This window comes from Balaenoptera physalus (assembly GCF_965194825.1).
Source record: "Balaenoptera physalus genome assembly, chromosome: 15".
NCBI classification, from domain to species: Eukaryota; Metazoa; Chordata; class Mammalia; order Artiodactyla; family Balaenopteridae; genus Balaenoptera; species Balaenoptera physalus.
Window position 1 is genome coordinate 31,499,647 of NC_138894.1, and position 16,477 is coordinate 31,516,123.

At 40.8% G+C, this 16,477-nt stretch overlaps 1 protein-coding gene across 7 annotated transcripts in view; it reads left to right on the forward strand.

The window, feature by feature from the left end:
* The window catches only part of M1AP (meiosis 1 associated protein), a 96,840-nt gene that overhangs the window by 71,133 nt on the left and 9,230 nt on the right, over positions 1 to 16,477 (forward strand). For 6 of the 7 annotated variants that reach the window (XM_082428064.1, XM_082428065.1, XM_082428059.1 and 3 more), the window contains 3 exons: positions 491 to 664; positions 4,453 to 4,615; positions 5,563 to 5,704. In XM_082428064.1, the coding sequence (XP_082284190.1) occupies positions 491 to 664; positions 4,453 to 4,615; positions 5,563 to 5,704 (479 nt within the window). The remainder of the gene's footprint in view (positions 1 to 490; positions 665 to 4,452; positions 4,616 to 5,562; positions 5,705 to 16,477) is intronic. The other variant, XM_082428061.1, reaches the window with a different exon arrangement.

The following is a 16,477-nucleotide window of genomic DNA, read 5'->3' on the forward strand; positions in this document are numbered from 1 at the left end:
CTTTCCTGTCCTCTATTAACAGTTTGATAATAGCCTTCCAGAGCTTTGTAAGAGGCATTTCCATACATATGTATGCACTTAGGCTAACAGTTTTATTTTTATATAAATGGGTCCATACCATACATCTGTTCTAGAACTTTCTTTATTCACTTACTATCTCCTAGCTTTCCATGTCAGTACATTTAGCTTTACTTTGTTAACAGCTGTATAATACTCCACAGTCTGTGCCATAATTTATTTAAACATTCCCCTATTGATGGGCATTTGAATTGCTTCCTGTTTGGGGTTTTGATTGTTCGTTATCGCAACAGTGCTGTACTGAACATCTTTGCATATGTTTCTTTGTGTACTGTCCAAGAACATCTCTAGGCTAGATATCTAGAGGTGGAATTGATGGATCCAAAAATGGGTGCATTTAATATTTTATATTTTTCAAAATTTGTAATCAAAGAATTAAACACTTTAACCACTGTTTCCCTTTCTTCTGCAGAGAGTTCTATCCTGGGAACTGATATTGACCTTCAGACTATAGACAATGATGTTGTCAGCATGGAGATTTTCTTCAAAGCCTGGCTGCATAACAATGGAACAGACCAAGAACATGTCCACCTTCTTCTTCCTTCACGGAGTTTCAGCAGCATTTCCAGAGCCAGAGATAATCCAAGTACACAACCCCCCAAAAACATATTATATAGATAATAATTATCCTAGTCTAGGATTAGGACTCTAGATTGGAAAGTCATCAGAATACAGAGTAGCTGAGGTTTAGGGATTGGAGGAGGATTGGATGATGCTCTCCATGTAAGCATGAGGAGTAAGAAAAGAATTTCTAAAAAGTAACCACCACAGTTAGAAAATTGAGCCTGATTAAGCCCAGACAGCAAGAGCCAGTTAGTTTCAGTGTAAAGACTTAAACACCTCAATAATAGGGCATCAGCTACACTACATAAGAGCACAATGAATCATATGTTTTCTCAAGTTTTCATTTTTGATGCAGCAGATATTATTGACATTATAATTTCAGGTAAGCTGGTACCTTGACAATATCAATAGGGCCTGTGAGGAGAGGAAAAGAACCAAAATTAAATGATTAAATAGAGGTCTTCTCAATAGGGAGACACCAAACTGAGGGGAACTAAAGCAACCACAGAGGCAAGCCCCAGGGAATACAACTAGTGGCCCTAGACCATGTTCACAAAGTATGTTCTGGCAATTGTGGAAACCAAGAGGTCAAACCAGTGTTCCAGGCATGTCAGCAAGGTCCTGGATATTGTTCTGGCTGGCAGTGTTACTTAATTCAGGTCCCACTAGATTGTAGGGATAAAGCCATTTCTAGTCTCCATCCCCTTTGAAACTTGGCCTAGGACCTGAGTGGCAGGGCCTGCAAATGGACCCATCAGTATAGTCAGCCACAGCTCCAAAGGGAACAGACTAAATTTTGTCTTCCCCTTTAGGGGTGGGAGCTCAATGAGAAAAATGGGTACAGACTTCCATCCCCAAAGGGGAGGACACACGTTGGTCCTTTCTTTCTGGGGATAGCTACTGGGTTCTTAATCTCCCTCCCCCTCCCCCACATTTCAATCTAGGGCCTGGGATGCCTTTAACAACTTACCTTGATTTTACTGTCTTTCTTTTGTGTGTAAAATCTTCTTCCCAGGACCTCCATTCCACGAACTTTGTCCGAGACTAACAGTACCAATTGCTCACTTCTTATCTATTTTCCCCAAGCACTATGTTAACTCCTTTCATTGCATTATCCCCTTTCACCTTCATAACAACAACATGGTGCAGGTACTATTACCATATGTCATTGAATCTAAGATGCTGTCCATTATAAGATACACCATTATTTTATATACCACTGAGAAAGAAAAACAATGCCAATTAAATGTGACACATTGCTTTTTTATCACTTAGAAATATTATTTTATTCTTACTGAGAGAGTTCTTTTAGATTAGAGTAGTAAGTAAGGGTTAAGAGTGCCTGTCTGGTCGATGGTGATTGCAAGACATATATAGAGCTGTTAGTAAGTGAAAAAAAATGTGTCTTAAAATGAATAAATATAATGTTATCCCTGTTTTACAGATGAGAAAACTGAGACAGAGAAATTAAACATTTCTGCACAGAAAATTAATAGTCAAGCCAGAATTTGAAGCCAGGCAACTCCAGATCCCATTCTTAACCCTTAGGATTAGAAATCTATATTTTATACATTTGACTACTCTCAGCCTAGAGGACATTCATCAAACTCAAGTCTATCACTTCCAGAGCCTGGACCCTTACCTACTATGCAACCTGCCTCATGCTGGGCGATTTTGAGCAAAGGGGCTGCCTCGTGCTGAGCACATCTCTCATTAGGAGGGCTGGGGCCATCCAAAGCCAGGAGCTCCTACAACCAGCCTTTCTTCTACTGTTGCATGGCATTTGCCCATGGTAGTGTTGAGAATTTCTCTGCTTTGCCCTCCCTTGTTCCATGGCTTTCAGCACCAGGGTCAGAGCCAGAATGTCTATCTCCATCTGCAATTATTTTTTGGAAACCACAGGGCTTCAGGATGGGTGGTAGAACTTAGATCCAGACTCTTCTGCTGAGGAGGTCTTCACTGGAATCCAGATGCTCAGGCATAAGTTGGAATGAGGTCCAGAGAAAGTAGGCCTCCTCTGGGGTGGGTGTGACCCATATGAGAGTTTAAACAAGCACAATAAATACCACATCATAGTTATCCATTGTTTACAAAACTGATGCATTGCTCCATATGTAGATTTCTGGAAATGTGGTTCCCTACAAAAAAATAAAACAAAACAAAACAAAAACACTGAGCTCTCCTACTATAGAATCTTTTGAGGACTGCTCCTCAGATGTTCACTTTGACTCCTCCTTACAAGGTTCTCCACCCAACACCACCTGCTTCTGTAGCTGCCTCGGGCCCTTCACCCACTCTCTAGGTGCTTCCCTCAGAGGCCTCTTTCTCACAGTGCATAGTCTACCTCAGCTGAGTGTCTTTTCCCATATCTTGGGTTTGGGGGTCTGCCACCTCTGCACCTGAGTCTGAGTGGTGAGAAGCATACCTGGTTCTAGACTCTAGCCCTGGTAAAACATTTTTCCCGGCTTTGGAACATTGCTGAGACAACAATTCCAGTAGTTTTCATCCCTGGCTACAGTAAGAATCACATGAGGAACTTTTTAAAATACCAATATCAGCTCCATCCCCAGAGATCCCAATTTCATTGGTGTGAGGTAGGGGCCAGACATCAGTACCATTTGCAAGTTCACTAGGTGATTCTTACTGCAACCAGAGTTGAGAACCTAAGCCAGATGAGCACAGCCATCTAGTCCTAAAGCCCAGGGACCCAACAATGGAGCAGTCAGGCACAGAGGAAACGAGGGGAAGCTGGAGTCCTAGGCAAAGTCCCTCCTACACTTCCTGGGCTCTAGGACACACCTGGCCAAGAGCTGTCTCACCCAGAACTGATGTCTAGGTCTGATTGCTAGGCCCAGGAGGGCCAGCTAGATCTGACATCTATTCTGGCATCCTATTTTTTCTGCATTATTTCTACTTTCATTTTTACCTCATGTTGCAGTTACTACAGTCATTTCATAAATCACTGACATCAACTACTAGCCTTCTCACAAGTACGCAGCACTCATATATTCATAGTTTGTTAACAGTATTTAAACCCGATATACATTTTATTTAAAACCTTCATAATATCAAGGATTCAAATCTAGTGCAACAGAACATTGTACACTGTGACATGTGAATGTACCTGCTGGAGCAAAAGCTTAATACAGAAGCAGATGAATAACCCATACACAGTTAGTTGAAGCCCCCTCAGAACTGTTGTCTGGTGCCACAATCATGTTCCAAGGCCCAGAAGATTCTATTCACTTGGGGAATTAAAAACTAAACTATTTCTGGAACTTATTCCTCTCCCTCCCTCGAATGTCCCTAGAAGAGCTCACAGAGAAGCAGTAGCTGTCAGCTGACTGCCTGACTTCTGCTTTCCTGTTCTTCCTTCGTCGGACCTGCAGTCTTGCCAAAGCTTAGCCACAGGGAAGCAGTAGGGGCAAAATTTCCTTCTGTAATTGCCAAAAGGCCCTGCATATTTCAGTGTTAGCCGCCTCCTCCTCAGAGGACACACGTTCCTCTCAGACTCGATCACAAGCCAGATCTCTCACTACGAGGCAACTGCTCAGCCAGCCCAGAAGTAAAATAAGAAAAAAATCATGCCACACCCAGAAAATAAGTTACCTGTTGTGTAGAGCAATACTGTTCCAGACTTGCTCTGCCTTCCCAAACCAACTGTACTTTCCTCTGTCCACTCCCTGGCCTCCTCCCAACCCTTACTTGCCGGGTGGAGGTGGAATTGGGTGGCAGATGTTCTCTCTTAATCGTATAGCCTGAAGTAACTTGTGACAAACAATCCCTCCCCCAATGCCGTTTTTATTGTAGTGTGCCTGAAATGTGATCTCCAAGAGCGACTTCTCAGCCCATCCCTGCTCCCTGGAACAGCTGATGGCTCCTTGAGAATGGATGACCCCAAAGGAGACTTCAGTACCCTCTACCAGATGGTTTCCCAGTCATCAGCCTCTCGTTACAAGCTCCGGGTGATCAAGTATGGCCCAAGAGAACCTCTCCCGTCCATGCAAATATTTATTCTTATTGGTTCCACAGCTAGGAAGAACAGAGATAAAGGGCATCCCCAAGTGTCAGGCAGCAGGGAGTCAGTTCCAAAGCAGCAACTACAGGTATGGGCATGAAAGAGTAAGGTCAGGCTGCTTAGTATGTGGAGATGAATGAGGAGATTGTGGAAGATGTGCCTCAGTAGGATATTCTGAAGTCTGGATGAGGACTGGAAATCCAGATAGCCTCTGAGAAGGCAGAGGAAAAAAAAAAAATCAGCAGAATGATGTTTATCCATTCAGTAAATGTTTATTGAATACCATCGTGACAGAGATCTGACCTTCAAGGAGCAAGTGACACATAGAATCTACCCCACCTTCCCATTTCTTTAAGTACTAGAATTCCTGTTTCCAGAAGAATCAGTTTCAGGGTGGAATTAGCAATGATGGCAAAGACCACTTTTACTGCTTCCTAGTTCCTATCACAGTACCCATGTACAGTTATCTGAGTAAGCTTGTGCATGGATTTGTGACCATGGATGCTGCTGGGGAACCTTCTTAAACGCACCCTCTTCTTAAATGTGTCTTCTGTCAGCACCTTGCCATGGAAAAACTAGGCCTGGGATGCACATGTTTAGCATAGTATTGTGTAATGTGGTCGCTGCAGCAGGAATGGGACAGAATGAGCTCAGGAGAGGAAATATCCATCAGAGTCTTGAGGCCTCATGATGGCTGCTCCATTCATTGATTAACAGGCTTTGAGACTCTGCTGTGTGCCACATACCCTGATAGGTGCTAGCCATACTAAGGTGAATAATTCACAGGCCCTAACCTAAAGGATTTCACAATAGGGTCTTATACTTAAGCTAAATTTAAGTGGATCTGCGTCGAGGCTCTGGATATCTCTGAGGAGACCTTCACTGCCATTGTCTCTTCCCAGGGCTCTAAAATCCAGTGGGGTCTGCGAATCACTGACATATGGACTCCCCTTCATCCTCAGACCCACAAGCTGTTGGCAGCTGGAATGGGATGAGCTAGAAACAAATCAGCAGCATTTCCATGCTTTGTGTCACAGCCTACTGGTGAGTACCCATGTCACCCAGTGAAGAAGAGGAAGAGTGTTAAAGTACCCAACACAGAGAAGCAGCTAATTAATCCTGCCCTGATCCCAAACCTGTCCCAGTCTTCCAGAGGACAGGGAAAAACTGGACATACTCTGAAATGTGGATTAAATATGACTTGCCTTTGTTGGTTTCACACTATAGAGAATAATTCCTGAATTCAGTTATATGACACTAAACTTGAAAATCCCTGATTTTGTACATTTAAATGGCAACAGGGAATTTTCCTTAAGTAACTATATTTTAAACCTTATTTTCTTCCTGTCACTGTGCTGGACATTATGGTTTATTTCAATGAAGAGCACTTAGTCTGTGCCAGACATTGTGCTAAGCCCTAGATATTCAGTCTATTATGATAGACATTATCTATGGTCTCAAGAAACTTTCTAATGAAAGAGACAGAATTAAATATGTATATTCTTAATTGTGAGAAGTTTATGAGGGAAAATAAGAGGTTGCTGTAAGAGAGCCTCTCTGTGAAAGTGACAATTAAACTGAGATCTGCCAGATGAATGGGAATTAGCTAGGTGAAGGGTGGCAGGAAGAGCATTCCAGGTGCAGGGAAAGGCATGTGCAAAGACCCAAAGGCCGGAAAGAGCTGATCCTCAAATCAAGAGTGGAATGACCATTGTGACTGAAACAAAAAGAGCAAGGACCAAGAGAGCCAAAAGGTGAGGAGCCAAACGTGAGCAGGGGTCAAATCATACAAAGATTTGTAGTCCAAAAACGACTTGGGGCTTTACGTACAAAAAGAAATCATTAGAAATGACATCATCTATTTAAGTTTTTAAACAATTAATTGTGCAAAAATTTGGAAATGAACTTTCAGAAGAAGAATGAAAACAAGAAAATGAGGTAGGAGGACACTGCAGTAGTCTAGGCAAGAGATGATTGTGGCTTGGACTTGGATGTTGGAAGTCAAGAGGAGAAAACTAAACCAATTAAAGTATTTTAGAGAAAGAGAGCCTGTGAAGGATTGGATGTAGGGGGTGAGGAATAGCGAAGTATCAAATAACTGCCTGGTTTCTGAGTTACCATTTCCTGAAATGAAAAAACTAAAAGAGCATATACATGAAACAGTAATACAACACCTAGAAAGCAAAATAAAACAATTGCAAATACAATTCAAGGACGTGTATGACTGCTCAGTGGATATAGAATAACAGTTTGACCCAGTAGGATATGAGAGATCAAGACAGCACAGTAATGTGTCTCTTTCACTATCAGAAGCAGACTTCTTTTTTCCTGTTTCAAAGCCCACACTCCCTTTTAGGTCCACCCACTGAGTTCCTGTTTCCTATCTGAAGAACACCCGTCTCCTGTCTTTGCAGAGCAGAAACAACGGATACCTCCTAACTGTTAAAACCCAAGAGCTCCATTTACTATACTCTACCCAATTCCTCAGGATCTTGGAGGTCTACTCGGGAGAAATTGCTCTCATGGGGCTTCAGTACATTCTTATAGTACATGATATTTTATTTTATTTATTTTTTTATTTAATTAATTAATTAATTAATTAATTAATTATGGCTGTGTTGGGTCTTCGTTTCTGTGCGAGGGCTTTCTCTAGTTGCGGCAAGCGGGGGCCACTCTTCATCGCGGTGCGCGGGCCTCTCACTATCGCGACCTCTCTTGTTGCGGAGCACAGGCTCCAGACGCGCAGGCTCAGCAATTGTGGCTCACAGGCCTAGTCACTCTGCGGCACGTGGGATCCTCCCAGACCAGGGCTCGAACCCGTGTCCCCTGCTTTGGCAGGCAGACTCTCAACCACTGCGCCACCAGGGAAGCCCAGTACATGATATTTTAAACAGACAGTTGCATTTTAATACACTGCTAGAGGGAGTGTAAATTTTCTGGAAAGTGGTACCCTTCAACACTTCAATTCCACTACTGGGAATATAGCCCAAGAAAACAATGAGAAAAAGGAGCAAAGATATAGGTACCAGCATGTTTATCTCAGTGTTATTTACAATGGTAAGAAACTGGAAACAACTTAAATGTCCTAAATAGAGGAATGGTTAAATTGAAATAGGGGAAAAGTTAGAGGAACAATAATTCAGCCAAACAATGAACCATAATAGTTTACAGTATGTACTATAAACTATTATGGCTAAATATTATGTAGCCATAATAATTTATGGTAGGGATGGGAAAGAGTATTCTCTTCCATCCTGGCTTATATTATATGAGATCAGAGTCTCTCTGCCTCTGAACTTGGGGTTTGAGAATCTGTATTTATTTATTTATTCAACAAAAATTTATTGAGCACTACATGCCAAGTACAGCTGTAGGGGCCAAAGAGACCTCTTCTTTATCACTCCTCTCTCATGGAAACTCACAAGTATGTGGTTGACCCATGTCTAATAAGATACTCATTTTCAGTAGCGTTTACTAAGAGCTAGTCACTTAACCAAGTGCTTTTCATACTTTACCTCATTTAATTCTCACAATAACTCTGTGAGATAGATTGTTGTCCCCATTTTTACAGATGGAGAAGACTGAAGTCTAAAGAGATCAAGTGACTTAACAAAGGTCACACAGCCACTGAAGTGGCCAAGTCAGAATGTAGTTGAATGTAGTTCTGTTGACTATATATCTCATACTTTTAACTCCTTGGCTAAATTCCTACTCCAGGTGTAGCCAGATAAACACAGATCACAACACTGAGGCTAATTCTTCTCCCTTCACTTAGCACCCCAAGCTTCTGTACATCACTGGACTTGAATTCACTTAAACTAGTACTAGGTACTTGTAGTAGCTCCTTACCCATCTTGTGCTTCTTGTGTTTCACCTCATCCAGATTAAAGACCACTCCGCTTTCCTAGAAAAGGAAGAAGCAAAATCGTGTTTGAATGGCTCTTCCTTCTTGCTTCTCACTTGACATCTCCAAGCAGCAAAAAGCCTGAAAGGTGGTGTGTTATGGAGGGAAGAATTCTTCACAAGCTTCAGCTCATTCATTCAACAACAAATATTTTTGTAGTCCCTACTATGTGACAAGACTTATTTAGCGTTTTAACCTTCCAGATCCTACTTTTACAAGTTTTCAGCACTTCTTTAAGTCCATCCTTGGTTTTATATTCTTTCTTAAACCTCTTTTACATGTTCTTTGAAAATCTGATGTAATCAGTTCCCCGGGTAAATCTCTTGACTTCTGTTTCTCGTTGTCCTGTTTCCCCTCCAGCTAACTTCTCATTCTAACTTCTGTCTTTCTGTTAATAGAAGCACCACCATTGTCTACTCACCCAGGCTTGTAACCTCAGTCACTTTCAGCCTTCTCTCCCTTTACACTCACTTCATTACTAAGTCATATCAAATTTTTTCTCATAACATAAGTTGTTACTGTCCTTTCCTTCCCATTCCTGCTGCTTGTTCTCACTAAGACTTCTTCAGTAAACTCCTAATTAGCTTCCCTACCTCCAATCTCTCCCTCTTCTAATTTGCCCTGTTCATTAGACCAGATTAATCTTCTTGAAGCATTCCCCTATCACATGTTGTTCACCCAGTGACTTAAGTCTTGCCTGCTCTAACTCCATAGCATCTATTGTACGTATTCTTTTCTCTCTTTCCTTTAATTTATATTTCCCTCATTTTCCCTCCTCCCTTTAATATTGCAATAATCTCTTAACTTGTCTCAATGCTTTTAGTGTTTCCCCTTCCCAATCCATTTTCCAATCTGCCACCAGATTAATATTCTTGAAACACAGCAATGGTCCTGCCACTCTTCAGCTTAAAGCTATTTTGTGGCTTACTATTAATCATACTTAAAGTGTGTATTCCTCAGCCAGGTATTCAAACTCCATTCTTGTCTCCCATTATTCCCCTTCCTGTATCATACAGTCCAACCAAATTAATATACAAACTTTAAATTGCCCTACCTTTGAACTTTTTTTCATGTTGTCCCTTCTCCTATCTCCATCTGTTCAAATTCTGTCTCATTCTGAAGGACCCAGCTCAAATGGTGCTTCTGCAATGAGGCCTTTCTGGATGGCTATATTTATCACTAGACCTTTGTGTGTTCTATTTCTTTTTGGAGACAAACATATTTCAATTAGTTTTTAAATATATGATCCTATGATTTTGGTTAAAGTCTATGATATAAATTTGCCTACCCAGAATCCAGGAAAACGTGGTTGCGTTTTCCTGAAATTTCTACCACTTCCCCATTTTACCAACTAATTCCTCAGCCTTAGTCAAATTTAGGTTTAGAGTAGAAATTCTCCCTTTGTTATCTCTCTTTGTTGGGAGTCAAGGCCAGGCAGTTTTCTAATCTGTTGTGGTAAAGTGTAATTCGTATTGTCTGTGAAAGGCATGGGCTTTGGGCTCGGATGGTCCTAGGTTCCTGACAGCTTCATATTTTCCCAATTGTGTGAAGTCAGGCCATATACTTAACCTCTCTAAGCCTCAGTGTATTTATCTATTTGTAACCCTAACAAATCTAGTGGTCCCATGTGGTTTTGTCTCTATATAAATGGCATGTAAAGAAGCACTACCCAGAGGACAAAAAGTAATTTTAAAATTAACTTATGTGTGCTTTCAAAGAATGCCAAAGAGGAAATAGTTCATTACCCACAATGACATTTTTCAAATTTTCTTCCTCTACTCCTCAATCATATCTAACCTGGAGATGTTCCAAGAGCCTTTCACACACACGCACACCCAAAAACTAAAACTCTGTCTGTATCCCCAGTCCCTGTTCCTCTATCTTCTTCCTCTCTCAGCCATATATATATATATTCTATAGATTGACTTAGCCTCTCTGACATAATCCCCTCCCTCTTAGGTCCTGTCTCTCTCCACCTATTTAAAATATCCAGGAATAGAACCCACACAGCTTCTCCTTTCATGAGTAGAAGTGGAGTGGGAGAGAAGGAAAAAAATGGAGAAGGTGCATGACAAACATATTAGTAACCCTTGTCCCTTTCACATGTAAAACAGATATACCTCACGTAAAATATACCTCACGTGGTCTTTAAGATGATTAAGTAATATTACATGTGTAAAGCATGTAGCATATATCTGGCATATGATTTGTACATAATGGCTGGTTAGTAGTTCTACAAATTCCATTTGTTTATTTTTTATGGATTCTAATTCTCTGGAGAAATTCTCCATATTTTCACCTATTTTCGTGAACAAACTAATCATAGTTATTTTAAGGTACTTTGCTAACCTCAGCACTTGGATCACCTGTGGCCTTGTTTCTATTGTCTCTTTCTTCATTTGGTTTTCAGACATGTGGTCCTGTCTTTTGGTGAACCCGGTAATATTTTGGTGAAAGATACTCATTGTGTCTAAATAAATTGTAGAGGCTCCAGTTGGTGTTGGCCTCTTCTGAGAGGGTTCATCCTGCCCTGCACTAAGCAGATAGAGTGTTGGCAAATCATCCTTTTCCACTCAGGAGCTATGCTGAGTCAAGGTTGGACTGCAGTCCTGCTAAGGCTCAATCTACCCCTGGTTTGCTCCTTGTCCTCTAGGATTTTCCACTGAAAACCTGGTCTATAATGTGTATTCCCTCCCCCCGGACGATCCCAACTCTAATCACTCTTTCCCAAGTCTGCTAAAATGCTCTACTTCTAGAGGCTTTCTCCTTGGGTGTTTTTGTCCTCTGCTCCATGCAGCCCCAGTATTTGGCAAATGTGCTGAGTGAGAAGTTGGCTTGAGCACCCATCTTACCCCTTTCAAGTCTCCACCAGAAAGTTCTGGTTGTTTCTCTGTTCCCTTACAAGTGCCTCAGGCGGTGCAAATCCTAGATTCTCAGCTCCCACCCCCACTCCCTCCAACTCAGAATAAACATATGCCCTCAGGATAAAAGCAATTGCAATACCTCCCTCACCTCTGAATTCTTCCTTCTCCAGAGACTGAGCCACCTCTCACTTTTATTGTCTCAGCACCTTCTCACTGCCTTCAGACAAATGGTTTCTGTATATTTTTCAGCTTTGCTAGTTATTCTAGGCAGGAAAACCAGTCTGCCTCTGGCCATTCCAACCCACTCAAATGTAGAGGTTGATGGTTATTAAAGGTTCATTTATTCCCTTTTGCATCCTTTATCTGGCTAGACAGCCTATAATACATTTTTCTGGTTTACCCTCTGTTAGTTGGCTGGTTCCACCATGTTCTCATTTTCAGGTTCCTGGGTTTTCTTTCAAGTATGTATAAGCATAGCTTCTGGCAAAAATGGGTGGTTTGCATTTTTATGATCTTATCTAATCTTGGCTCTATTATCACCCTACCCTTATTTTTCCTTTGCCTAATCCCCCTAATTGTTTATTTTATATTTTTTGTTGTTACCTTTTTCTAAACTTGGATAACTACTTTGTGGAATGTGGTAGGGAATTATATATATAATTTTTCCAAGTATTTATTAGACGTATTTATTCATCACCAGGAAAACATCATTTCAATTACCAAATCCTACTACATAGTCCCAGTTATGTAGCTAGTGACTCACTTTTCACATCCTCATTTCTCTTACAAAGTCATGCCTGTCTGAACTAGGAAAAGAAATGAAAATACCACCTAGATCTTTCAGTTTCATACTTAAAATGTCAGAGTTTCTGGAGACACGTTCCAGAGTTTTACGGGCCATGTCTGCCCTAATTGGCCACAGAAGTGACAGGATTCAAGCCAAGATATGCCCAGCAGGAGTCTAAGTACATAGGCAAAGACCTGGTTGGGCTGTAAATGGGTGGGGAAATGGAAATTCCTTGGTTATATTAGGCGAAGAGTCAAGAGCAAGAATCCAAGCTGAGAGTGGGGTGATGGCAGGTCAGGAGCCATTTTTTTTTAAATAAATTTATCTATTTATTTATGGCTGCGTTGGGTCTTAGTTGCTGCATGCGGGCTTTCTCTAGTTGCGGCGAGCGGGGGCTACTCTTCGTTGCGGTGCGCAGGCTTCTCACTGCAGTTGCTTCTCTTTGCAGTTGCTTCTCTTGTTGCGGAGCACGGGCTCTAGGCGCGCGGGCTTCAGTAGTTGCAGCATGCAGGCTCAGTAGTTGTGGCTCACAGGCTCTAGAGCACAGGCTCAGTAGTTGTGGAGCACAGGCTTAGTTGCTCTGCAGCATGTGGGATCTTCCTGGACCAGGGATTGAACCCGTGTCCCCTGCATTGGCAGGCAGATTCTTAACCACTGTGCCACCAGGGAAGTCCCAGGAGCTATTTTTAAAAAATGATCAGAATGAAGTTAGTGTATACAGCCTCCAGGGGATACAGACAGGGGCTAGAATAGCAGGATAGCACGACATCAGTGGGCTTCTTGTGACCCAGCCTTGTCTGTTTCTCTTGCTTCATCTTTCACCCTGCCCCTTCTATCCTCCACTCCAGCCACACTAATAAATTACTAAATATTCCCCAAAGATGCTAAACTGCTTCACACAGCCACACCCTTTTTCATGCTGAGCCCTTCCCCTTGCCTCTATGAACCTGACAAATTTTTAATTTTTTTCCAGATTCTGCTTAAATACTTTCACTCTGAAGCTTTTCCTGCCCCCCACCATAGCCTGCCCCCACTCATCCTTTTTGACCCTTCCCCACCCATGTACCTATTGCCACATCTATTTTGAACTTCACAGAACTGATCAACAGTAGGAATATGCACCTTAGCTCTCTGATGTGAGAAATGTCACATTATTATATTTTTCTAAATCAAATTTTAAAAATATTAGTCCCCAAGTGCTAGGATGCTGACACACTCAATATCTTTATGAGTGCCTCTTCCCCTCCCTACGGTCATACTCATAATCCTAGGGGGGCTAACAGTCCAGAAAATGTGGAAAATGGCCCTTTGGTCTTCAATACACCTCCAGTATTGTTGAATAGAAGTGACAAGGGCAGACATCTTTGTCTTGCTCCTAATCTTAGGGGCAAGGCACCCAGTCTTTCACCACTACTTATGATGTTAGCTGTAGGTTTTTTGTAGAGGCCTTTGTTAGGGTGAAGAAGTTCCATTCTGTTGAATGTTTTTATCATGAATTTTATCAAATGCTTTTTCTGCCTCTATTGAGATGATTATGTAGTTTTGTCCATTAGTCTATTAACATGATATATTATTACATTGTTTGATTTTTGGATATGAAGCCAACCTTGTGTTCCTAGAATAAATCCCTCTTGTTATGTATAATCCTTTCTATATATTACTGGATTTGGTTGGCTGGTATGTTGTTGAGGATTTTTGCATCTATATTCATAAGGGATATTTGTCTGTAATTTTCTTGTGATATCTTTTTCTAGTTTTAGTATCAGGGTAATACTAGCCTCACAGATGAGTTGCAAAGTGTTCCTTCATCTTCTGTTTTTTTGGAAGAATTTCTGAAGGATTAATGTTATTTCTTTAAAGGTTTGGTACAATTCACCAGTGAAGCCATCTGGGCCTTGACTTTTTTTGTGGAAAATTTTCTGATTGCTAATTCTATATCTTTACTTGTTATAGGTTGTACAAAAAAGTTAATATAGCAGACCTGAAATTCCTTTCCTTAGAAAGTCCTGCTTGCAAGATTGACCCTTGGCTGGCATCTGGGAAGTTGGATTTAGGGAGTGTTTCCACCATCCCCTAAATAATAAGAGTGGCTTACTGTGCCTAAACTGTGCGAAAGTATATGCTGACATCTGCTTTTCTTCTAGGAGTCTAGAATTTTGGTATGTGCTAGGTACAGGGTGCCTATGTGACCAGCCTCAAAAAGAGTTGGACACTGACTCTCTCATGACTTCTCCTGGTAGGCAACATTTTACACATGTTGTCACAATTCAACACTAGAGGAATTAAGTACATTCTGTGTGACTCCATAGGTAGAGGACTCTTAAAAGCTTGCTCCTTGTTTCCTCTGGACTTCACCCCATGAGATTTTCTCCATGCTGATTTTCCTTTGTATTCTCTGGATGTAATAAGTCGTATTTACAGACAGTTCTGGGTGTACTCTGTTGATTTTGCAAATATGTTCCTATAAAAGGGTTTCATCTTCAAGAAATTCATGGAAAAGACTCTGACAAGTACAGGTTTCTGGTAACTGACTGTACTGCTGAACTGAATGAATAAGCATTTTCAGAACTCTGATGAAAAACTGATGAACTCATAAAAGTGCTAACAAAAGATCAAGATGAAAAAAAAACAACAATTAATTACATGGGACTGAGTGAACTGATGAGGATGAGTATAATTTTTGTGACTTTCTGTCTGAATTTAAAAAAAAAATAAGTCATATTTATGAGTATGACTATACGCTAAGTCCTGTGAGTCTTCTTAGTGAATCACTGAACCTGGGAGTGGTCTTGGGGACCCCTGACACAAATTTATTCAGATTTTCTATTTCCTTTTGAATCAATCTCAGCAGTTTGTGTCTTTCTAGGAATCTGTCCTTTTCATCTAGGTTATCTAATTTGTTGTCATATAATTGTTTACAATATTCTCTTATAATCCTTTTCATCTCTGTAAGGTCAGTAGTGATGCCACCTCTTTTTTTTTTATTTTAGTAACTTAGATATTTTCTCTTTTTTCCATTGATCAACCTAGCTAACAGGTTTTTTTTGTTTGTTTTTGTTTTGTTTTGTTTTGTTTTGATCTTTTCAAAGAATCAACTTTGGTTCCATGATTTTCTCTATTATTTTTATATTCTCTATATCATTTCTTTCTACTCCCGTATTTTTAAATTTCCTTCCTTCTACTTGCTTTAGGTTTGGTTTGGTCTTCTCTTTCTAGTTTCTTAAGGTGGAAGGTTAAGTTATTGATTTGAGATCTTTCTTCTTTTTATTTTAATAGAGGAGTTTTCAGCTATAAATGTCCCTCTAAGCACTGCTTTAGCTGTATTTCATAAGTTTTGGTATGTTGTGTTTTTACTAAAACTCATCTCAAATTATTTTCTAATTTCCCTGGTGATTTCTTGTTTGATCTACTGATTACTTAGGAGTATGTTATTTAATTTTCACATACTTATGAATTTCCCAAATTTCTTTTCATTATTGATTTCTAATTGCATTCCACTGTGGTCAGAGAAGATACTTTGGATGATTTTTTTTTTTTTAAGTTCTTCAGATACAATTCAGTATCTTTTTTTTTTTTAATTTTATTTATTTATTTAGTTTTGGCTGTGTTGGGTCTTCGTTGTGGTATGCGGGCTTCTCATTGAGGTGGCTTCTCTTGGTGCGGAGCTCGGGCTCTAGGCGCGCAAGCTCAGTTAGTTGTGGCACGTGGGCTCAGTAGTTGTGGCTCAGGGACTCTAGAGCGCAGGCTCAGTAGTTGTGGCACACGGGCTTAGTTGCTCCATGGCATGTGGGATCTACCCAGACCAGGGCTCGAACCCATGTCCCCTGCATTGGCAGGCGGATTCCCAACCACTGCACCACCAGGGAAGCCCTGGATGATTTTAATCTTTTAAAATGTATTGTAGTTTGTTTTATGGCCTATCACATGGCCTATTCTGGAGAATGTTCCATGTTCACTTGAGAAGAATGTATAATCTGCTGTTTGGGGGTTTGAAATCTCTTTTACCATCTTCCCCTGGTCTCCTTTGTGGAAGCCAGTGTGAGAGTAGCAGAGTAGTGGATATTGTAGCTTCTTTTTCTTCCCCTCCTGGGTCCTGCCTTCTGGAGTGAGAGAATAAGCAAATAATGCCAAATTAACAACTTCTTCCTGATGTCCTTCCAGATTCCAAAAACCCCCAGGTATGCATGGCTTTTCTGTAACTAGCTGTGATTTCTCTTCCTAGATACATTATGACAATGAAATGTGTCTCTTCCCACAAGCAA